This window comes from Cetorhinus maximus, chromosome 4, assembly GCF_964194155.1.
Source record: "Cetorhinus maximus chromosome 4, sCetMax3.hap1.1, whole genome shotgun sequence".
Taxonomy (NCBI): Eukaryota; Metazoa; Chordata; class Chondrichthyes; order Lamniformes; family Cetorhinidae; genus Cetorhinus; species Cetorhinus maximus.
In genome coordinates, this window is record NC_135882.1 from 147,435,124 (window position 1) to 147,460,359 (window position 25,236).

The 25,236-nt window shown below is 42.9% G+C and overlaps 1 protein-coding gene across 4 annotated transcripts in view; it reads right to left on the minus strand.

Annotated features, from left to right (window-relative positions):
• Window positions 1-354: 354 nt before the first annotated feature.
• Window positions 355-25,236, minus strand: part of fam135b (family with sequence similarity 135 member B) — a 471,310-nt gene continuing 446,428 nt past the window's right edge. For all 4 annotated transcript variants that reach the window (XM_078540962.1, XM_078540963.1, XM_078540961.1 and 1 more), the window contains 4 exons: window positions 21,618-21,769; window positions 18,662-18,772; window positions 6,970-7,083; window positions 355-741 (listed from right to left, as the gene is read on the minus strand). In XM_078540962.1, coding sequence (XP_078397088.1) covers window positions 536-741; window positions 6,970-7,083; window positions 18,662-18,772; window positions 21,618-21,769 — 583 coding nt within the window. In that variant the 3' untranslated portion in view covers window positions 355-535. The remainder of the gene's footprint in view (window positions 742-6,969; window positions 7,084-18,661; window positions 18,773-21,617; window positions 21,770-25,236) is intronic.

Below are 25,236 nucleotides of genomic sequence, written 5' to 3' on the forward strand. Positions count from 1 at the left end.
GCATGAAATGGCTCTTATCGAAATGCACATATGTGGCAAAATAGGCTGCTGTGGGGGCATGTGGGCTTAAACTGGTACAGGTACGGGCATGCATTTGTCAGATGGCATACATTCCATTTTGCTTTTACCCAAAGATACGAGTTTCATCTGAGCAACCACTGCAGTGCTGTGTTCATTCTAGAGAGGAGCAACCAACATCCATTCTTTTTCATGTGGAGACAGACACGTGACAGTTAAACAATAAATAAAAAGATAAATCAGAATCGCCTACTCAAGTTCTTTTTCATAGAAAGCCTTTGCTTAATTTCTCTGTGTATTTTAAGGCAGGAAAAGTATTTTTAGATAGATTCAATCTGAAATGTAAATTATTTTTTAGTACTATTTACAATACAATCATATTGATCACATGGGTTAATATATGGATATTTGTAATAAAGAATCAATACCGACTCAGTCAGTGCTTTCCTACAAGAAAGCACCTGGAGATGTTGAAACACTTTGGGGTGCTGTGAGTGAGGAGCAGAAACTGGGGGTGCTACTTGAAGTAGTTTAATCCTGCCACCAGCAGGAATTTTTCCAGGAACAGTTCAGAGTCAAGGACTGCAATGTGAGCTGCCCTTCCAATCAGCGCATTGGCAGTGTTTGGCAGTGCGTGGAAAATATCGTAGCGGAGCAGAGTGCAGTCCTCAGCCTCCGTCACTGGCCGAAGAAGATTGTTGATCATTTCAGTGTAGACACAACCTGTTCCAGCAAAAAAAAAAAGAAACATTAGAAAAAATAATGTAATATTCACAACAGAAGTTGACATTTCAAACATATATTTATTTTGTAGTACAGAACTTGAATTTTGCCGAAGTTTCTCATCTTGCATTCATCAGGACAAACACAAGAATGCTAAATTTCAAACGATCACATCAATTTATACTAAGGGAGAAAAGCAGTGCTGATTGGTTGGCAAGTTGATGCTGATTAACCTAGGCATTGCCATGGAGAAAGCACTGGGGAACTATAGGGTCCCCAAGCCGCCAGGTAATTCAAAAGGTGCAAGCTTGAACATATTCATTTTGTTTGCAGAGAACAGGTCCTTGCATAAGAACGTAAATCACTTCTAGCAAGCGCAAATGAGCCATGTTACGAGCTTGACTGATTATCTTAAATTGGTTGTTAGTGTAGCTATTGTTACACTCAGGATTGTTCAGCAAGTGCCGCCCAATTGCGAAATCACATCTGACAGGAGACATTTTGTTTTGGGTTTTCCAAGCTCAGGCTGGTTGAGTGCAATCTGTTTTCAGCCTATCACAAACTACTGAATAAACATGTTGTTTGATTCAGTCAATCATTGTGATGTACAGCCTGTAATACCTGGCATCACACCAGCACTGAAATTCATGTGTGACATTGCTCAACTATGTGGTAGACAAAATGTCTTTTTGGACTGTCAGCAACATCTTACTAGTGGAAAATACCATTCACGTCACCACCACATAGTAGCAGCATGAAACAGCTTGCTCATCCTGTTCAAATTTTTGAGATACTTTGCCTTGCCATGGTAATTTGAGGTAGACTGGGTACTTTTCAGGTCTGAATGTGGCAGCCTTTGGCCCATTTGCGAGTTTGCGCGATACACAACGAACAATGACCTGATCAGGATATCTACTGTCCCCAGGATAGCTTTGATGCGCTTTATTTCTGCATCAAGCTTGCAAGGTGAGCAAATGACTCAGGCCCTATTTATAACATTGCTGATAAGGCCAATTTTACAGCATGGAGCTATACGACTCCCAACGTGTATATTGACCGGTGAAGGTAGGCTTCCAGTAGACAGTAGTGTAAATTCCATTAGCAGATGTCTCAGCTAGCATGTGGAGGAAAGGGAGCATGCGTTAGAGTGCCCCATCTCAAAAGTGAATTTGATTGCAGGATGGAGGGCATTAAACTGTGTATGGAAATTGTAACTCATGGCTGCATATTCAAAGATTGTGAATGCATCATTTATGTATCAGTAATCTACACAGGGTAGGAGGTTAGGGCTCATTACATCAAATGCTCATTTATCAAGAAAACCAATGAAAACGTTACTGAGCGCTGGGCCCGAGAGAACGAGCATTGGAAAGGGGGGCTCTGCAGGAAACAATTCTCCGGCCACTGCTTCTGAATCCCCCTCCGTGTGGGCGACCCCACTCTGCTCACCTGTCTCCAGGGATCCCTCGGTGATCTCTAGTGAAGGCCCGATAGCAGTACCGGTAGTAGCCACCCCTCCCGGTGGTGCTGCCGGTACTAGAGTGCTGCTGGCCTCTGATTTGCTGGCAGCTCTCGGGGGTGGAATTTACCGGGAATGTAATCAGGTGGGAGGCCTGACTCTGTCCAGGTAAATGTCTGATTGGAATGTAATTGTCCCAGAGAAAAGCAACTCTGAGCTCCACCAGTTCTCCAACCAGTGGGCAAGAGCCACGCTACCCATATTAAATTCCAGCAACTATACCTTATTCCCAATTTCCCTACACCAGTGCAATATTTTTGAATTCTCAAAGAAGACCAAGGGTCTTTGTAAGGTTTGGGTGGTAGGGGGAAGAGGAGAGCTTAGGGCGCAATGGGGAATCATCCTGCACCTCCTTGCTTACAACATTAAAGGGGGCAATTTTAACCAAGCTCCACACCACCCTGCCTTCCAGCTGCGGAGAGCTGCATTGGGTGGGTGGAACGGATATCAGTAAAAGTGCAAAATCTGCCACGAACGCGCCTACTTCGGGTTTAGCTGTGGCGGGTTTGCTGATGTCTGAGTGACCTGTTCTGGAGAGGTGGGTCAGCGACTTTAATATGTTCATGACGCTGCATGCCTTTTCCAGCTTCGGGCTAGGTTTCCCAGGGTTCAGGAAACCCGGTGCCTAAAAGAAGCCAGGAGCTGCCGACAGCAGCAAGTAAGTTCTTCCAGCACTGCTTTGGAGACGAGGAGGACCAGGAGTGCTTACTCCAGACCCTCAAGCAAACTTACCACAATCTCTGATCTCACCCTCTGCCCACTCCACATCATTAATTGCTCCCATCCACCACCCTCCATCTCTCCCTCTATAATCTCAGCTATCCTCCCACCATGTCTCTGCTGCACTCTGAAGTTCCCCTCCCACCGAAACCGAGCCTCTTTAATGCTGGGGAACATAGCTGGTGGTCCCTGGCTGCTGCCTTGTCGTTCAGGCTTTCCCAAAAGGCAGCCAGTCCACCTTTCAATTGCCCAGCTGCCAGGTGGGAAACAGAGTAGAATTCCACCTTTCCAGTATTTCTGTGTTTCTACTGACAGAGGCCCCATCCCCTTGTGACCTTGTATATCACTGGGGTAGGGACCCGTGGTTGTGTAGGCTTGGGAAAAGGGAGGAAGCGGGGATGTGGAGTTTTGAATGGGAATAAGGAAAGTCTGGACTTCCCTGCAAGCTGTGGAGTTTTAACCCCAAAGCATGCAACTTTTGTCATTGACAGGTTCCCCACCAAGGAGTCAGCTTGTTCAACAGGCTTAGCTTCCAGTCAGGCTGGGAGGACTCCACAACAGGGCACAGAACCTGCAGGTCCAATTCACAATTCACAACCTGGCTTGTGGACTGGGAGGGGGTGTTGGGGGGCACATTGGGACTGGCAGTCTCCAATCCCAAGGGTCTTTGTAAGGTTTGGGTGGTAGGGGGAAGAGGAGAGCTTAGGGCGCAATGGGGAATCATCCTGCACCTCCTTGCTTACAACAATGCACTTAACTTCTCCCTTAAGCTCTCCTTGCCTCCCCTCAGCTTTCTGAGGGGTGGTCAACCCAGTTGGCCACTGAAAGACCTGAAAATCAGGTTAAGTCAGCCTCCTTAAGATATTTCAATTGCCAATCTCTCTCCTGGGAGTGAGTAGGCTGTCTGCCCTTTGTCCTGCCTCTGTTCATCCTGGAAGTAGCCGGATTTCAGATTTTAAAGATTTAACATGTCCCGACCCCAACCCACCGTTATTTGGCAGTTAAAATTCAGCCAACAGTGCCTGGCAGTAAGACTTCCAATTTATTGGCACAATAGGAGCAGTTTGCTGGCATTGGCCCTTGATTATTACAAACTTAATCGAGACAGCCCATGTCCATTCCAGTTCAGATCCCTAATGTGTGCTACTTAATCTCTTTCGGTGATGCCAGTCTTGAGGGAGGAACTGTGGGGGAAAAAAACAAGTGTTGTTTCATCATCTTCCATCTTCTCTGTGGGAGGCACTTAACCTTCAGGCTGATGCCATGGTGGAAGGTCTATGGCAATGACTTCATTATATATGGAAGTTACAGCTTCAGGTGGAACAACAACTTATTATTTGTATCATGTTTCCTTCTATTTTCTTGCAACAATCACCATTAAGCTGCCAAAACCAATCCACTCATCCAAGAATGTCTCACTAAAGTATAGATGGTGACAGTTGTCCTTACATGCTTTGTAAGAGTGATATTCCAAAATGATCAAAATCAACTTGATAGATCAAATTTGCAAAGATTGATAAAGCAAATCATAGGAACATAGGAAATGCTAGACATAAAATGACAAAGTTCCATCTAGTTCACCTTCTACTATGCTGGTATTTTGTTTGATACGCTAATGGAGTGGTCGACAAATCATAGCACAATTACTATCTATTAGTCTACAGCGGACTCAGACACGACTGGAGAAAAATTTCAGTGGTAGCAAGCTTTGGTAACAATAGGCCCAAAATCTGCTCCTTCTGAGCACGCTACACTTACATCATGTTTCAAAATTATTCAGGTTGATTGCTTTCAGAAAATATACTAACTTGCATTTGCATGAATTGATACTAACTTCTTCCACTGCCTCCCTTGGGCAGCTGTTCCATAGTTGATCACTTGTGCACTGGTGGTAGACCAGGGTGGTGGTGGGGTGGGGAGGGGGGGCAGAGCTCCAAGGTCGCTTTGGGGTCACCCACAGCTGCATATCTACCTGGCCACAGGCATGGCCATAGAGGTGACCATTTTCATTCCAACCATGTTAAAAGTGCTGACAAAGCACCTCAAAATGGAGGCTCCCGTGCTCCTTCCCCTGCAACAGCAGTGCAGCTCCTTTCATGCTGGAAACTTCGGGAAACCACCTGCATCCTTAATTGGGTGGCGAGCCACTAATTGGCCAATCCAGCTGAAATCGATTTCGGGTTACTGCTCCTGATTTAGTACAGGGTCAGGACTCACATTTGATCCAGATGTTGGGGTCCTGGCTCTGAACGAAAGATCCTGCCCATTCTTTTTGCAGATTAGTTTTGAATTTAGCCCCACAGGCTGTAATGTTTGGTTCTACTGGGTGAGGTTAAATTTGATGCTATGGTCCATAGTTTCTAGTCCCTTTAGAACCCTAAAAACAAAAATCACATCACCCCTGAGCCTCTTCTTTTACGGTGAGCACATGTGCAGATTCCAGGCACAGAATCAGTGCAACACCCAGATAACAAATACTCTCTTACCTCAAATCCTTAAGGCGCAATCCTTACTATGTTAATTAATATCACTGTCATTCAGATTTCAAGTTCCTGGAATATTTTTACCATTTAATAAATATGAAATATCCAGTTTAATTTTCCTGAAATAGCCATTTTGGTAAAACACTTCCCTCTGATTGGCTCTGCTATTTCCCACGAGAGTGGGTTGGATGTGGATTTTTCTCAATCATTTTCCTCCCCAAGCAATGGTTATAATTTACTGGGAAACCAAGGGCCAAAGCATAGAGTACAGGCAATTAGTAAAGCTGAACAGAATAGGAAAGGAGATATGTTAAACTAAAACATAGGGAAGAATTTTCCCCCCCATCGCGGTGGGGGGGGGGAGAGTTCAGGAGTGGGCGCGTCTCCGATCAGCACCCCCAATTGGGGGCGCGCCACCATTTTACATGGGCGGGCCAATTAAGGCCTGCCCAGCGTGACGTCCGCCACGAAGCGCTATGAGCTCCCTGGGCAGGCAGGTGGGGGGGGCATTCCATAAGCTGGGAGTGTGCTCTTTCACGCATGTGCGCGAAAGAGTGCACTCATCTCCCTGAGGCTAAGCGCTGCCTCAGGGAGATCGGCACCAAATTCAAAAATGTGAAACATAGAAAAATAAAATTTCCCTGACATGTCCCTCATGTGACACTGTCACATGGGTTGGGACAAGTCCATCACTTTTAATTAAACTTTTAAAAACCTACATGAAACCTCATCCTGCCCGTGGATGAGGTTTCGTGCTTTTTCTGAAGTCCGCCAGGGCTCCCGGCCTGCCCGCCAACCTTAGGGTTGGACGGGCAGGTCTTTTAACTACTTCAATTAGTTTTTAAATGGCCTCAATAGGCTGTTGACAGGTCAGTGGGTGCACAGCTGATTTGGGCTGCGACCCCGCTGACCTGAAAATTGAAATGATGCGGGGTAACGTCGGGAGTTCCGCCCAATGTCATCCTGCGTCATTTTACGCGTTAGTGAGCGGGTCCCGCCCCCCCGAACTCAATATCCTGCCCATAAGGTTAGTTGATACCAAACTTTTTGTTTAAAACCCATTGCATTGTGGAAGGAAGGGGAAACTGTCAGGGATAATGAGATCCATAGCTTTGATGCCCTGGTAATGATTCAGGATGGGAAATAGTGCGGCACTATTTGGAGCTTAAGTGAAACAAATAGGGAAATGGAGAAGAATAATGGCTCGCCTATTATCTAAGGTGGCAACAGGGTTGGCACGATATTGAGGTGCCAGTGAACTGGAGATGAGCTGATCATGATCCATTCTCTGAGTTCTTCCCTCTCTCAATCAGCTGTCCCTTCCTCCTGCAATCTAGGCTCAAATCTAATTATTATTTCACTCCTAACCTTTGCAACTTCCTTGGTGCCCTGAAACATAAGTACTGACCCTTCATGTAGGTTTATCGATTTTTAAAAAGGTACAGTATCATCTTTAGGTACTTAAAGAAAGGAAATAACGAAAGAAATCATGAAGACGACATTTACCAGTCTGTCTATCTTTCAAAGCTGTCTTACACATTTCAATCCGGGCGGAATGAAAAGGAACGTAGCGATCCTGCGTCGATGCCACCAGCATAATATTCTTGAAGTACTGCAGCCCTACATCAAAATAACAGATTACAATTAGAAATGAGATCCAAATAAAGCTTTTGGTCTTCCCATTATTAGGGTTTCTGTTCTTGCTCAATCCTCTCTGGGTGTCCTGCTGCTAAGGAGGAGGGAGGTGACCGACTCCCATAGCTCTGCAGCTGATTAACAAGAGGCTATTGGCATCCACTCAGAGACCCACTCCGTGATTTTTCTTCAACCCCCAACCTCCACCCATCCAGTGGGGTGAGCAAAGTACCAGAGGTGATGGGGTCCATCAAAGGGAGTCAGCTGAAGCTGTCAACTTAGCAGAGTGGAAACCGAAAGCTGGGTGTTTTTATTAATTCAATTGATTTGTGGAAAGCACAGGGAGTACAAGAATAAACATGTTCAGTTTCTTTTGCTGGCTGTCGATCATAATGTAAATGCAAATGCTAAATTCCACCTGACCCATTACAACTGATGGATACAATTTCTCCTGCTAATTCCAAAAGATACTTGCGATACTCATAAAAAAAGGTCCAAATTCTCACTCGGTATTGAACCATACAGACCAGGAATGTCTCAGGTTTAATCATTACTTTGCACAGGGTTACCTGGATAAGTGAGGCTTTGATGACACACAAGAAGCTCAATGCAATACAGGGCATAGCAGCCTGCTTGAACAGCACCTCTTAAATATTCACTCTCACCATCACTAACGCACAGTGGCAGCAGTCTGCACTATATACAAGATGCACTACAGCAACTCACTAAGGTTCCTTGCACAGCACCTTTCAAACCCACAACTTCTTTCACCTAGAAGGGCAAGGGCAGCAGGCACATGGGAACACCACAACTTGCAACTTCCCCTCCAAGGTTCACACCATCCTGACTTGGAACTGTATTGCCATTCCTTCACTGTCACTGGGTCAAAATATGGGAACTCCCTAACAGCGCCATAGCTGGATGGCAGTGCTTCAAGAAGGCAGCTCACTGCCAATTTCTCAAGGGCAATTGGGGATGGGCAATAAATGCTAGCCTTGTCAGCAATGCTCACATCCTATGAAAGAATAAAAAACAGTTAATGGACTTTAACTGGGTGAAAAGTAATGATTAGCTTCAGTGTCCCTGAACTGATCACCATCTAATGGCTCCTGTTGGACAGCAAATGTACAGACTGTTGGGTGAGGAGAATCAGGTTGGATACCTCCTGCATTACTTCCCTATCCTTAGACAAATAGTTTGCTGACAAACATTGTCTAAGTTCACACATGAAGAGCAGTCCACTTGGGTGAGGTACCTTTGGGTGGTTGCTGCCTCAAGAACTGTTCCAATCATGACAGAGATTTCAGGAAAGGACAGCAACAAATTAAAAAAGAAAAAGCAATTATATAATTATGTATCCAATGGAATGACGGCACAGCTTCGGCTGGTTTATAAAGAGCAAAACACAATATTTTTTAAAAAGAAACTACTGCAAGCATTGTAAACAGAGTGTATGTCATGCGTGATATAAATGTCTCTATTGTCAACCTTGCATTTGCCATGTTGCATGGCTGACCGAGTCTTAGCCTCTATTTCTTTCACAGACCAGTTGGAAGCAGTAACTTTCCACTGAATGTGACATTTAGCTCCCTATTGTTTTGGACAGTGTGCATCTTCTATATGGACAGATTTCATATTTTTCCCCAATGTTTGTGACTTTTGCATTTGTGCTCTTTGAATTGTGTCATTTTAGTGCTGGGTACATTTCTCAACATGTTGCACCGATCATGCAGCAGCAAGCGCCCCAGGTGTTGCACAGCACAGCCAGCTCAAAAATGGCATTCCCTTTGCTCTGCTCCTTGTATTATGTCCCAATCTTAGCAGTTCACATTTCTCTACACTAGTGCAACACTTCTACTTTCCACATCAAACACCTTTATGGCCTCTAAAAAAAGCCTCTTTAAAATTTAGTGCCACTCAACACATAATAATGGTCAGCTTTTTGTTGTGGGCCTGCAAATGCTGAGAATTGAGTTCAAACTGCCCAAAATGAATTTCACTTAGAACCACGACAGCCTATGGAAATAAAGGGAAGTATTTAATTGATCTCGATACTCAAGTTATTTTTCTGAACGTTATTAACACTTAACGTTTAGAGTCAGTCCCGAAGAAGAAAAAGAACAATTATTGTTAAACATCATGGAACAATGAACATTTCAAACTCCCCGGGCAGGATTGTTCAGATGGCGGGCGGGATGGACAGGAGCGGGCGTGGAGTGATCGCCGCCCGCGATTGGCTCTGTGCCGCCATTTTACACGGGCGGGCCAATTAAGGCCCACCCAGCGTAATACACAACCAGTAGCGCTCAGCGCTACCTGTGCGGGCGAGGGGAGGAAGGAGAATCGGGGCCAGTGCTCTTTCGTGCATGCGCGTGAAAGGGCTCTTCAATCTCCCTGAGGCGCAGAGCTGCCTCAGGGAGATTTAATGGATCTTAAAATAATTAAATAAACGATTTACAAACTTATTTAAACATGTCCCCTCATGTGACTGTATCACATGAGATGGGACATGTTTTCATTTTTATGAAAGCCTTTTTATTTATTTAACTAAAGCTTTAGGAAACCTCATCCCGCTCGTGGATGAGGTTTCCTAAAAAACGCGAAGGCCGCATGGGCTTTTCACCTGCCCGCCAACCTTAACATGAATTGCTTTCTTAATGGCCTTAATCGGCTGTTTACATATCGGCGGGCACTCAGCCAACTCTGGAGTGCGCCCGCTGAACGAAATGTTGCAGGACTGCGCGATGACATCGGGATGCACGCCCAACGTCATCGCGCGTCATTTTACGCGTCGGAGTGTCAGGCCTGCCCCCGCATGCCGACTGAAAAATTCTGCCCCGAGTAAACCATTTATAAAAAAATATTTTCATCTTTAATACTAACACTGAAGCCAGCACTATTGATAAAAATTAATAAATCAAATACTAGCAACCTTCAGGTATGTTGTGCACTTGTCCATTCTTTGCGTGTGAGCCTTGACAGCATCAAAAGGCTGTTTGACTGTGACGGCATCAAAGGCTGAAACTAATCATGCCCTCAACCAAAATCCACACACTTTCCAGCTTTAAAGTTTACTGATACGTGAAAAGAGCTTAGTTGTTACTGGGTGTCAAAGAGAACAAGCAGATCAATAAATAAATTTAACGATCTGACTCAACAGAAGGCTATCATTTCATTTTTCATTATAAAATGCTCACCTTTAGCACGACAGAACCAATAAAAATCGTCAACTCATCTCATTTCTCTTTTTCTCGGTTTTATTTTTACCTCAATTATAATTCACAAACCTTATTGAAACCATTCTAAATCATATTTTTTTTAGACTCAAAAATATCCTGCTTGTTTTCTTGTTTCTGTTCCCTGACCTGTCCACTTTGGAGGTGGGACTCGATTGGGAGAAAAAAAAAACACCATCCTGGTGAGCTGACAACCACTTTCAGCCAATTGCTGTACAGCTAGCAATGCTAGAGTGTGGCCAAGTTTCCTCCTTTAGTCAACTTCACCAAAAATAGATCATTCACCTCATTATTGGTTGGGGATTCTCACGGTGTACAAAATGGCTGCCGGGTCTGCTGTGATAACAACCTCTGCTCTTCAAAGTAAATCATTGTTAGCAATGCTCTTTGAAATGTTTCTGAGAGCAATGATAATGTGCTGGATAAATGGAAGCCTTTCATAGGGTTTATTGTTTGTATACCTTAATTTTCATTTTGATTATGATGAACTCTTGTAAATTTTATTTTAAAAATCCTTTGTTGGCCCTCAATCATCTAGCAGAGAGCAAATCAATAAGCTGACGCTGAGCTCAAATTGCCAGGAGCTCAGAGAAAATTGTGATTGCATGTTCGTCCACACCATGCACACAACATCATAAAAGCTCAGAAGACCGCTCCAAGCCTCATTACAGAACTTCAGATGATTTCACGTCACATATTTCAAAATAGAACTCTTCGTGATTTTGTTCTCAGCAGCAATGAGTTTTGTCTTGCAGATTACATTACTTCTTGCCGAACAGAAGTTAATAAAACCTTCATCACAATATTTACAGAGGCATGATAGCTTGCAAGAACATCTGTTTCAGCATTTTTGACAGATGTTTGTACTTTATAAGAACCTACTTAATATTTGTGCATATGTTCATTAATAAATACAGCTGCCAACGACATCGATCTCTTCAAATCACATAAATATTGCACATTTTTCATGTTGACTTATGTTTTTAATAGCAATTTGGACAGCAATTTTATTTTGCAAGCTTTGTGTCAAAGACCACATTCCTAAATAATATTTTGCACAGGATTATTCTCAGGAATGCTCCCGTGCTGGATAGGCAGAAATTGAGATCTTGCACCAAGTCCCAATCACTCATCAGCTCCATGACCTACATTGGCTCTTAGTCTAGCAATGTCTCAATTTTAAAATTCTCATTCTTGAATTCAAATCCATCCTTTATGTCACGTCTTCCCATCTCTCCAGCCCTACAAACATTCAAGATCTCTCTCTGCTCTTCCAATTCTGGCCTCCAGTGCATTCCTGATTTTAATTGCTCCATCATTGGTGACCTTGTCTTCAGTTGTCTCAGCTCTAAGCTCTGCAATTCTTCCCCTAAACCTCTTTGCCTCACTAGCTTTCTGTCCTGCTGTAAGAAATTGGGGACCTGAAAATATAAAAAAGAACTCTTATCTAAACGTGCATCTTCAGCATTTTATAGGATTTTCTAAGCAACATTGATTGCCTCCCTTGCTAAACACTTTGACACCTCAACAGCCTTAGTTTAGGCTGCCATTCATTCCTGAGTTGTTAGATGGCGTCCTCTGTACCCCTTTATCTCCCAAGTGTTTAGAAAAATGAAACAGGAGACGTGCTCAACCATGGATTACAAAAGAAATTAGGGATAGAATTAGATCCAAAGAGGAGACATATATGACAGAAAAAGCAGCAAGCCTGAGGGTTGAGAGCAGTTTAGAATTCAGCAAAAGTGGACAAAAAAATTGATCAAGAGGGGGAAAATGGAGTATGAGAGTAAACTTGCAGGGAACATAAAAACTGACTGTAAAAGCTTCTATAAATATGTGAAGGGAAAAAGGTTAGCAAAGTCAAATGTAGATCCTTTATAGTCAGAAACGGGGGAAATTATAATGGGGAACAAAGAAATGGCAGAAGAATTGAATACATAATTTTGTTCTGTCTTCACAAAAGAGGACACAAATAATTTCCCAGAAATGTTAGGGAACCAAGGGTCTAGTGAGAGGGAGGAATTAAAGAAAATTAGTATTAGTAAAAAAATGGTGCCAGAGAAGTTAATGGGGTTAAAGACTAAAAAATCCCCAGGGCCTGATAATCCACATCCCAGAGTACTAAAGGAAGTGGCCTGGAAATATTGGATGCATTGGTGATCATCTTCCAAAATTCTACAGACTCTGGAGCAGTTCCTACAGATTGGAGGATGGCAAAAGTAACCCCACTATTTAAAAAAGGAGGGAGAAAAAACAGAGAATTACAGACCAGTTAGCCTAACATCAGTAGTGGGGAAAATGCTAGATTATATTATAAAAGATATGGTAACAGAACACTTGGAAAGCATTAACCAGATTAAACAAAGTCAGCATGGGTTTATGAAAGGGAAATCATGCTTAACTAATCTACTGAAGTTTTTTGAAGCTGTAACTAGTAGGATAGATAAGGGAGAATCAGTGGATATGGTGTATTTGAATTTCAAGAAGGCTTTTGATAAGGTCCCACATAAGAGGCTAGTGGGAAAAATTAAAGCACATGGGATTGGGGGTAATATACAGGCAAGGATTGAGAACTGCTTGACAAACTGGAAACAGAGTGTGGGAATAAATGGGTCTTTTTCCGGGTGGCAGGCAGTGACTAGTGGTGTACCGCACGGATCAGTACTTCGGCCCCAGCTATTCACCATATATATAAATGACTTGTATGATGAAACCAAATGCAATATTTCCAAGTTTGCTGACGACACAAAACTGGGTGGGGTTGTGAGTTGTGAAGAGGATGTAAGGAGGCTTCAAGGTGATTTAGACAAGTTATGTGTATGGACAAACGCATGGCAGATTCAGTATAACATGGATAAATGTGAAGTTATACGCTTCGGTGTGAAAAACAGAAAGGCAGAGTATTATTTAAATGGTGATATATTGGGAAATGCAGATGTACAAAGGGGTCTGGGTGTCCTTGTACACCAGTTAATGAAAGTAAACAGGCAGGTGCAACAAGCAATTACGAAGGCAAATGGTATGTTTGGCCTTCATTGCAAGAGGATTTTAGTTCAGAAGTAGGGATATCTTACTGCAGTTATACAAGGCTTTGGTGAGACCACACCTAGAGTATTGCGCACAGTTTTGGTCTCCCTACCCAAGAAAGGATATATTTGACATAGAGGGAGTGCAGCGAAGGCTCACTAGGCTGATACTGGGGGTGGCAGCGCTGTCATATGAGGAGAGATTGGTCCGACTAGGCCTGTATTCACTAGAGTTTAGAGGAATGGGGGGAGATCTGATTGAAACGTATAAAATTCTAACAGGGCTAGACAGGCTAGATGCAGGGAGGAAATTTCCACTGGTTGGGGAGTCTAGAACCAGGGACCATAATCTCAGGATATGGGGCAAGCCATTTAGGACTGAGATGAGGAAAAATTTCTTCACTCAAAGTGGTCAACCTGTGGAATTCTCTACCACAGAAGGCTGTGGAGGCTGGGTCACTGAGTATATTCAAGAAAGAAATTGATAGGGGCATTAAGAGGTATGGAGAGAAAGCGGGAATATGGCGTTGAGATAGAGGGGGTCAGCCATGATTATATTGAATGGCGGAGCAGGCCCGAAGGACTGAATGGCCTACTCCTACTCCTAGTTTTTATGTTTTAAAAGACCAAGGTATGACCTTCAGCGTGATGTAAACTTAAAAACTGACCTCGAGCAGCATGACGAACAGGGGAGGTGGTAACCACTTGGACGTTTGGAGCACCTGTCCTGTATCCTTTGGTCAGAATATTTAGATAGATGATTGACACTGGGTAAGCTACCAGCCCCCCAAAAAGGGTATATTAACAAGTGCTCATGCACAGGGGCCAGGTCCTGCTGAGAGATCGTATAGGGCTGACGTGCTGGTAAGGTGGCAGTGCTCGTTGCGCAGCCGCCTTCTTTGGATGGAAGATTGAGAGATCGAGAGAAGAGTTTCCTAACACTTCGACTAGAGAGTGGAATGCTGTTATCACAAGCTGTTGTGGATCGCATACTTTTTTTTCTAAACTTGTTTCTTACTAAACTTAATAAACCATCTTAAAATTACTTATGACTAGTTGACTGCTTATTTAGGTATCTGTGGCCCCAAACACTGAAATTTTACACTCCTTTAAGATGCTGCTTAAAATATAGCCCAACCAAGATTTTTGGTCATCTGTCTGAATATCTCATGTGGCTTGGTGTCAAATTTTGCTTTATAAAACATTCCTGTTAAGTGCCGTGGGATTTTTACTATGTTAAAGACAATATATTCATGCAAGTTGTTGTTACTCCACTTCTATGCAGTGAGGAGAAATGCATTTCTGGCAGGAGTTCTAAAAGGATTCATCTGGTAGCCGTGTATAATGACAATATTAATGCTTTTACAAAATCTTTCTCTGCTTTGTATTTCGGTATATGCTGCAATTACCTCTCTTCTTATTTGTTCCTTTGTTTCCTTGAGGGAGAATAGTATTACTGATGTCTCACAGCTATGAATAATATACAGGAAGCAGAAGCTCCACATAGGGATACAGCAGGAGGGGAGCAAGCAACAATCTGTTCTTTTAGCTGTTTCAATTACTATGGTTATATGATTTTCAGGGTGTCAGTTGTGTTATGCATTCAATTTGCTGTGTATCTTATATATCTGATTTATCTCAGAACAATGCAGAGACGACACTAGTTCTAAATCTACAGTAGGCTTATTTACAGTGCTTTAAATACTTCAGCAATTACAGGATTTCTACACACGTGCTCTCAGCCCAGGTTCTGGAATCTTCTGTAATGTGTCAGTTACTTAAGCTCTCTAGCTCCACCCACAGACTTAAGCAATTAAGCATAGTAACTATAGATCAGTGAACAAAGCGACACAATCAAACACAGATCAATTAAACCATTGAACACTACGAGTTGTAAGCAATAGATGTCTGGAACGTTTTGCATTGGGTGACCAGCTGTCCTAGATTTTACGAGACTGTCTCGTATCGGAGGCCATTGTCCCGTGTCCCGGGTTGTTTGCTGCCCTTTGTTCAGTATTTTTGAAACAGCAGATTCGAGACTGCATGTGAGTCACCGCTCTGGTCTCCACAGGCCTTTGATTTCTGTATGTGTGAAGTACACTCTCCTCTCAGCAGCCTGATTCTATGGTCTAGAGAGTACTACAACCCATCTCACCACCCCTCCTTGCTCCCAAGGTGTGAACAGCCTAACCCGCTCTCCCCCTCCCCCCTCTACCCAAACCTTACCGGTGTTTGGACAGCTTTCCTCCCCCCACCCCCCTCCCCTGGCAGCCTCCTCTGCCCCACTCCTACTACGCCCGTGTTCTGGACTGCCTCCCGTCAGCACACCACACCACTTCCCCCAGTCTTACCAGCACCTTCCCTCCACCAGCCAATAAGTGTCCCTTATTTTTCCACATCCCCACCACTACCCAGGGAATTGGTCAAATTGGTTTTGAAAATATTCTAATTAGGCCTAATTCAAGCACACATTTCAATTTAGAAGTTCTTCATTCTCCATTTAAACTGAATGTTTACCAGGCCTGCACTGGAATTCCATTGCTCTGAGTAAATTAAAGATGACACATGGGCTGCCAGCCATGATTCCTTAGAACAGGTTCGTCCAACAGGCAGCCTGCGGGCCAGAACCCAGCCTGGCATGCATCTGTATGTGATCCATCAAGCATGGTAAAAGATTCATGGGAGAATAGCTAAGTGGATTTGAAAGTTGCTGTAGAGCTGCTCACCCAATCACAGGCTGTTTTCTCCCTGCATTTGCCGCTGATAGGTTCACTGGTGGAGAAACTGCAGGGAGAAAACAGCCTGTGATTGGACGAGCAGCAAGCAGTGGGAAGGTAAGTAGCGGTAATCAATTCTCAGTTTCCAGCGTACCAGAGCACAGTGGTGAGTTTGCTCGGCTGTGACGCTGGGGGTGGGGTGGGGTAGTGCAAGAGCGTGGCCCACCGGAGGCAGCGGTGGGGGTGTTAGAGATATTTCATAATGAGGTCAATTTACATTCATCTGATTCGGTTTCTTCTTCTTCCAAAAATTTGTACATCGGCCCCGAGTGAGAAAGAAATCGAAATGTGGCCTTTCACAGGAGAATTTTGGCACGCTTGCCTTACAAGGTGACCCGAGTGGATTTTGCAGAGTGCCAGTCAGATGATCAATCACAACAAGGGGAGGCTTTTAATATTTAAATAACTAAATCAGTAGCAGTGTCACCTCTGTATTTCTGAAGGATGACTACAGAGCAACATTGACACAGGTTTGGGAGCAAATCTCCAATCCATTTTCTTAATAGGGAGGATTTGTGATGAAGAATATTTTCCTTTCTGTACATTATGCATAATATGGCAGTGAGACATCAGTAACGCTGTTCTCGCTCCTCCTATCATTGGACAGTGAGAAGAAACAAAGGAAAAAATAGGAAGTGAGATGGTTGCAGCATATACTGAAAGACAGAGCAGAGAATAAAAGAAACAAGCAAGTAAAGCACCGTTGTCCTATCTCTGACCAATGCCACTTTACGCCAAAACAAGTTATAGACACAAGGCAATACCAAGTTCAGCCAAACCAAGCATTTAGATCCCAATTAACTCACTCATTATTACTGTGCTAAGCCTTCCATTTAGTACGCAGCATATTGTGATTTAAATATATACAGAAGAATAGTAAATGGATGTGTGATTACATATAGAATAACAGGTCTCGGAGTTTTATATAGGATGGCGGATATTCAAGTTCAGATACATGAAACATGGGCTGAGCTGCGTGTTCTAAAATCATTCCAAGCTAAGGTATGGGGCAGGATTTTTAGGTCGGCTCGCGGGCATGATCGGCAGACCTGGGAGCAGCCGGGGAAGGGGCCGTCGCCCACAATCGGCCCTCGACTGCAATTTCATGCTGGCTGGCCAATGTGGAGTGAGGGCGAGCGCCGAAGTCAGCGCTGGCACTGGGGAGCACTCACAGAAAGCTCCCTGAAAGCACAAGTATCAAATAAAGATTTTTAAACCTGGAAAAAAATGTCCACGCAAGACAAGCAGTCCCCTGAGCATAGACATATAAAAATTCAGGGCATTTATTTTGGTTATTTAATAACAGAAACATCATCCCGCCCTTGGATGAGGTTTCCTGAAAAATGCAAAGGCCGTCTGGCCGATTCGCCCACCCGCCAACCGTAATGTTGGATGGGCAGTGAGAATCCCAGCTAGTTGCGTCGGCAGGCGCGTGCTAAACTTGGAAGTGCGCTTGCCGACTGAAATATCGCGCAAGTGCGCGATGACGTTGGGACGCTCACCTGACGTCATCACACGCCGTGTTATGCTTGGGCGGGTCAGGCATACGCTCACCCGCTCAGCGAAAAATTCTGGCCATGAAGTTCGTTAGCAGTTGCTGCAATTCTCCGGCTATCACACTGGAATGTTGTATCAGTTAAGGTTCCAGACAGTGCGTGTTTATCTTGTCATTAACATCGCAATGAGTTTTCTTCATGATATTATAGTCTAACCTGTGTTATATCATGCCAAAATATATTGTAGCTTTGATCATGATTGAATGACAGCCCTATCTTCAAAAGGAACAAAAATGAATAGATCATGCCTCAGGGTCTTTAACTCTTTGTTGTATTTCTGAAATCAATAGCTAGCCTTGCGCATACTTTGAAAGAAGAACTGAAAGGTTTCATAGAAGAATCCTTTGATTAACTATTTATGGTTATAAAGCTTTCAAGGGATAAAGTCTGATCCTAATAGATGTGTTTTTGTGTATTAATTAAATAGAAAAAAATGGATGATTGTTTTAGCCTGTGTGATTATCTTTAGTGTGCCATATTCTCTGTCGATCAATACATTGAATACCTGCAGGAAATTTTAAATGGGTTTCAGCTGGCTATTTACCACAATCAGAATTAATCATTAGACTTGAATCAAGTTACCTCTGCAAGACAGAAAGCAGAAGATGCATTTTTAAAATCATAAGGGAATGTGAAACTATCAGTTCTTTGAAAGGGAAAAGGTGTTGAAAATGCCGGAATTGTCACAGGTTCCTACTGAACTCACAAGAGTGGACATCGGATGAAGACAGGCTTGATTGTGATGCTCACTGTAGTTGACTAGCTTTCAAACACCAGTGACAAGGGTCACATGTGATAAACATGCATTTGGTTGAGGTACTGAAAGGTTGCTCACACTTTTTCCATCGTATCACAGCTTTAGTCATTGGGGTTGGGGAAAAGGGAAAAGTCAAGCCTACACTTCAATGGGATATACTAACCCTGTAGTAGTGTTTCCACAGAAAATACACAGATCACAGAACACCTACCTGGTTTTTCACTGAGTTTATACAGAAAGGTCTTGCGAGGGTCAGCCTGATCTTTGAAGGTTAGTTGCAACAGTGAGCTAGACTTTTTCAGTTTCTGCATGAGCCAAAGCCCTAGATTGGTGTAAAAAACAAAATTAGTTACCAATAATTGCTAAAGTACAAACATTCCCCCTACCTGGTTCACACGATTAAAAAGCACTGACAGAAAACAGGTTAAGTCAAGTAATGATAAGATGATGGCTAGCTTGATTTTCAAAGCACAATGGGGAGAAGCCTAAAGCAGTTGTAGTTGAGGTCTTGAGAAAGAATGAGGCAAGAGTGAGACGCAATGCAACTGCTGCTGAAGAGAGTCGCTGTGCTCGCAGCTTGGGAGGAGAAGAAAGTTCAAAGCAGCAATGACCAGAGTTGAACCAACAAAATAGAAGAAACAGATCGATGGGGGGAGTTTGGAGGCTATAATGGAAGAAGATGCAGTCAACCATCTTTTTGTGTTCTGTTATGGACAGCGAGACAGGTTTTAGAAGTGGTGTAGGAAGGGATGAATGAAGAAATGGCACCTGAAAGGCAGATGAGATGCTCATATCAGAATTCTCTGATTACAATTTCAGAGGTTACACCTGTATTGCCAACGTTACAACTGATTGATCAGTTCCTGGCTAACTTCCTATATGATAATCAAGCTCCTCAGCACCTCATACACCTGGGCGGAATGAGGCTCCTAGCAAAGGTGAATTAGAAGGGGAGAGAGGCATAGAACAAAAACTATATTAAATGAGGAGTGTGACCCCCTGCCTCTCTCTGCAATGTGCTTTTGTTCAGTTCATGGAGGCCGGCTCAATATTGGAAGTAATGCAAGAGTGTTTGTACATTCAGATATGGAAAGAAAATAAAGCAGTAGTTAATACCATGCCCAGCCAGTTTCTTTTAAAGCTACATTCTCTCCCTCAAATGGGTTACAGCCTAAATTTGTCATTTGCGCAGTTTTGTGCCTGATAGTGCAGTTTTTGACAGACTGCCAAGCGTTCCACTATTACGACAGGTAATGGGGCTTCCACTATAATTAAAGTCAGTTCTTTAACCACCAAGATTAGCAATGTGTTACAGCAGACACTTCTTTGCCTGTCTCCGCTCAGACTTACTGGAAAATGATTGCGACTCCTGCTGCATCAGTGTGACATTCCTATTTCCTCACACCAGATGCTATCTGATTGAGATTGCCAATTAGTGCAGAATTGTCGGCAGGTGTATGCTGTGAATCTCATCACTGGCAGCCGGGTGAGGCAGCCAAATTCATTTCACACAGCAGCCTTTCAGGAGGAAAGATGAAAGTAAGAGAGATAGAGAGAGAGAGAGAGAAAATTAAACTGAGCATGAAAGAGAGAAATATTGAGAGGGGGAGAAAGAAGACCCGCACAGTGAAAAATGCAGATAAAGAGTGACGCCTACAGACTAAAGAAACAGATAACGTTAATCAATCGGAGCTGGATTACACTGCAAATCCCAGAGGTGAAAGGTCAGCACGCTAATGCTGATGTGACTTTTAAATCTCTCTGCGAACAAATTGAGTCTTGATAAAGATTTGTTTAGATCTGATTAGCATCCGAGCAGATTTGAATTGAGCATAACATGTCTTAGTATAAAACTATGGGAACAGCTGTTGTCTAAAATCAAAACTAAACCACTGGTGTACGCGCAGCAATCTGTCATTGCCTCCAGTGCCTTTCATCAGCAAGCATTTGTTTCCAACTAAAAGGGGAAAAAAAAGTCTCTATTTTTCAAGCAGAAGAAACGAGGGATTTAAAAAAATCTCTCTCAAAGAGACCTGGATTTACTGGAAGTACGCACTTGAAATATCAAAGGGAATGTCAGTGTGTGAATAGAAACCTTTGGTAACTATAATTAGGACTTCTTAGTGATATTGTTTGCCATGAATAACTTGTTAGTCGTACATGAATAAATCATGAGATTTCAAATGATTGAACCTAGCCAAGCTCTCTCACCAGCCCCCGATCTGGAAGATATTCCCCTGCTGGGCTATCATTTGTTCATTTTCCAGTATCTCAAAAAGGTGTGGCATTATTCAAGGATGACCTTGGACAATCACAATCACCCAATGGACTAACGTCCCAGAAATTGAAAGGGCAAAATGCACCACAGCAATTTGTAACTGTTGAATTGAATAAATTTGCTAATTTGCAGGCTGGTATCAGAGAAAAAAAAAATGATCAAGAAAGCTGCTAGGCTGTCATAAAAGCCAACATAGTTCAGTACTGCAATATCCTTCAGAGGAGAGAACACACCGGTCGTATCTGCTCTATATGTAACCCTTGGAGATGAGAATTTAAAATTTAATTTGATGAGGGACAGGAAGCCCACGTAGGTCAATGAGAGCAGGGGTAATGGGCAAGTGGGAGTTAGTGTGCGAAAAGTAGAGGTACATGAGATTTGAACAAGTTGGAGTTTATGGTTAGGGGAATGTGAAGCTGAAAAGAGTAGACAAAAGCAAGGATAATGTTCTTAGCAGAAGTGGGAATGAGGTGTGGGATACAGTGATGCAGAGGTGAACATTAAGAGCCTTGGTGATGGATAAAGTGCAGTGTTTGAATTCAGCTTGTATTTAACAGGAGGCTAAGGATTTCCATGGTTTAGTTTAGCCTGAGCTATTGGCTGAGGAGAATAATAAGCACAGTTTATTGTGGGGGCAAAAATTAATGGTTTCAGTTGGAAGAAATATTGTCTCATTCACAGCCTGCTGTCAGACAGGGGACTAGTAGCAAGGTCAAGTTAGTTGGTTTGGGGAACCTAAGTTTTGCTTACCCATTAGGAACAGAATCACCACTGACTATCTACCACAAGAGTGGTAATGAACATTTCTGCCATGAACATTGTATGAAATCTGTAATTCATGCAGTGCATCTTCCACCAAACCAAACTCTTGTCTCCTGCAGCAACTTACCTGTACTAACCAGCGTACTGTTATTATAAAGTGTTCCCAGATGTGGCCCAGACAGTGACAGGAAAGTATGCAGCTTGTTGAGGTAACATCGAAACCTTGGCCGTGTCAGCACTGAGCGAATGATGATGTTACCCAGTGAGTGGCCAATGAAGCTGCACGGAAACACAGAAGGTGAATTAACATCTCTCAGAATACATTGGGTGACAGTTCTAGTTTCAGCGGGTGAAAGATACATATACATTGTCGACATTTAAACATGGAGAATAGCAACTCCAGGGGATGGGAGACAAATATCAAGGTCAGATGACATTACAAAGCATGACAACATAACTGAAAATTATATTGAGAAATTGAGGTGAACGGCCAAGGTCTGTGGTGGAAGGGAAAATTAAAATGTGTTACAGTGTGTGCTACCATTTGAAACTGAAAAAACGGCGTTATGATGAAAACCTTCTAGCGATCATTTATTGTTTAATACCATTGCTGGAAATCATTACCATTGTATTTTGTTTTCATATTTTGTCATCAGTTATCAACTAAGTTCTGAGTGTGATGTCTGATTCATAACTTTCCTTTAAGTGTTTAAGTGGATGAGTTTTTAGTAGGGTATAGTTGATATCAGTGGGCCATAAGTTGCCCTTTGAGCATTTGCAGTTCAGCCCATGGTACACAGGCAATTCATTTCTATTTGTGCTTATGACAGTAGATTTCTTCCAAGCATGGCAAGCATTGGAAAATTGGGCCATAAGCCTTAGGCAAATGTGCCGTGATTTTCTGATGCTCTCATTCACATCGACTGCTAGCTTCATTAACCGCCTCAAATTATAAGCAATGCAATCAAAGCTCTCCAAAGCATGATTTATGACTTTTAGAACTGAGGTTTTCAATAGGCTCAAAGAGAAGTGTGTTCGGCTAGGCAGCTCTTAAGAAAATAACATCTTTCTCTTTCGTTATCTTTCCCCTTTTTCCTCGCGATTACTGCGGGGATTTTATTGGTGATTTTTTTTTTTCCCAACACGATTTATTGCTACAGTTTTTATTTCCATCACATTGAACTGTTTCCTTTTTATCCCAAAGAAGTATTCTGTTGCTGTTATTCAAGTCATCTGACGGTCGACCATCTATGACAAACTGACAGGACCTCAACACAACTGTAGTGGATGTAAGAAAAGAGGACACGTGAAAAGGAGCTCTTACAGTTCTACTTTTCACAAAAGCAGGCTGAATCACAAAACAACTTACTGCAGACCATGGTGGGCTGCTAGTCAGAATTAAATTAACAATGAAGCTTTTCTTGCTTCTGCAATACAGTATTGGATGGCTGTAACTAGATGACAGGTTATGAGAAACTTCTTTACACGAGAAGCTGTTGGAGAATGAAATGTTGTGCTGCAGGGAATAGTTCAAATGGAAATCTTTTAAGGGGAAATTGCTAGATAGCAGAGGAAGATGCAGGGTTGTGGGGAGAAAGCATGGCTGTGGGAGGAGTTTTGGACTGCCCTTGCCAAAAAAAGTGACACAAATGGCCTCCCCCTCTGCTATCAACTTTGATGGTTTCAATGCAGATCAACAGGTAACTGAACTGCACTGATCATGTTTCCCATTATGCAACCCTTGAAACACCTAACCAACAACGCTGAGAGGCAATTGTCTCCACAGGCTCTAAGTCAGCAGAGAGACAATTACAGAACTCGACCATATGCTACGCCATCTGCAGTCAACCTGGCAGTTCCGTCAATGGCACTGCAGGGCTCAATATTTTTGGCTTCAGCTCATTTCAGCCAAGTACCGCACTGTCAACTAATGTGCTGACAGTCAATGTATCCAACAAACGAGAGAAGCATCAGTTATGATCATAGCGTTTTTGTCTCCTTTATGGATGAAAAGAAGCATGACACTGCTTGCCAATGTCACTGCTGTGCAGAGAACTGACAGCATTCTTGTGATCCTCTGACCAGCAGGCTCCTGCTCTTTCTTTTTGCCAATGTGACTTGTTTGTCCTGCCTTCTTAACCTCAATGGCTGCATTTTCCATGACGAGTGTAGCTGTGTTGGCACTTATGAGCTTCTGTGTGAGACACAGCATGCTTTGTGGCATTGTGTTCATTTGGGTCAGTGCTAATGCTAGCAGGCCACTTTTCCAAGCCTAGAATAACAGATGCTAGCTTCTGGACACAACTTCAAGCACAGCTCACATTGTAAGATTCTGCATGTGATGCTTGTGTGTGTGTGTGTGTGTGTGTCTGTATGGAAATTCTAGCTTTTCAGAGCATTAAAGAAAGCTGAAGCAGCAGAACTCCGCAAGTCTCAGCTTCTACCATACTACTCCTTTGTTCCCTTTCTTACTCATTTCCACATATGGACACAGAAGCCGACACCTTTTATCTTTTAAAAAATTTTGAACTTTTAAGGGTTGCATGCTGCTAGCCAGATTTTCTGCATGCCCTATTAGGCTGGTTCTAGGCAGAAGGAGAACTTTTCACTGGGAATTCATGTTAGGCTAATTGAGTAAGCTGATGGTGAAAAGGATAGCGTCATTGTACATTGGCTGTTAGGTTGACCCAGCTCCAGTTAATCAGCAGTGGAAACCTGGTCCTATACTGCTTATGCACTGGTTTATGCTTAAATCTTGTGGTTCTCCAGATTTGGAAAGGGCTGTTTTAAGTGCCATGACCTCACCGGTGTGTAAATAAGATTTCCATGGTTTGTTGGTGAGATAATGAATGGGAACATTGACAGAAAATTCATCTGTAGCTCATAAGTTCCATGGTCCTCATTAAGTGGCTATTGAAGGCAAACAAATTGGATATTTCAGGGTTTATGGATAGAACATTCGATGGACTAAATGACCTTTCCTTCATTCTACACTTTCAAGAATTGTTACATTGCAATACAAAGCTTAAGATGTCAACCACTTTCTTTATCTAAGGGTTCTGAAATGTTCTAAAGTATACATTAATCCTGGTCAATTAGTAAAATGAAAGAGGAAGTTTTAAACCTACCTGCCTGATGGAAAATGGAAAATCTACCCAGTGACCTACCCACTGTTGTCATGCTCAATTCTGCCATTACTGATTTTTATCAGTACTTCTGCACAGGCAGTTAAGACATTCACACACAGGCAGTGGGATCCTTCTTTAAACACATGCATGCAGACTGAGACATGATGAATTCATTGGACACTGGCTGCTAGTTCAACTCTGACCTGAGACAGGAAACCACTGTACTCTACTGCTAGGTGAAAGCCTGTCAGAAGAGGATGGGGATGTGAATTCTCTGTACTTGCATCTCTTGCTTCTTGTGGACTTTTCCCTCAATACTGGTGGCCCTCTTTCAGACACCTTAACCTTAGATTTTAGAGCTCCCTCTCTAAATCCTTCCATTTTCCTCCTTTTCTTTAAACTCTCCCTAAAACCCAGGTTTTTGGTCATTCCTCCTAAACGTTCCGCTTTGGCTCAGCGTCTGTGTTTCCCTTGGGTTTCTATGAATGACCTGAGATGCTTTTCTATGTCAGAAATGCCATATGAATGCAAGTTGTTGCTGTTCTTGATAAAATAATGTCGCTGCCTTCTATTAACAAGAATTAGATAACTACTTGTGAAAGACAAATACTAAATCTT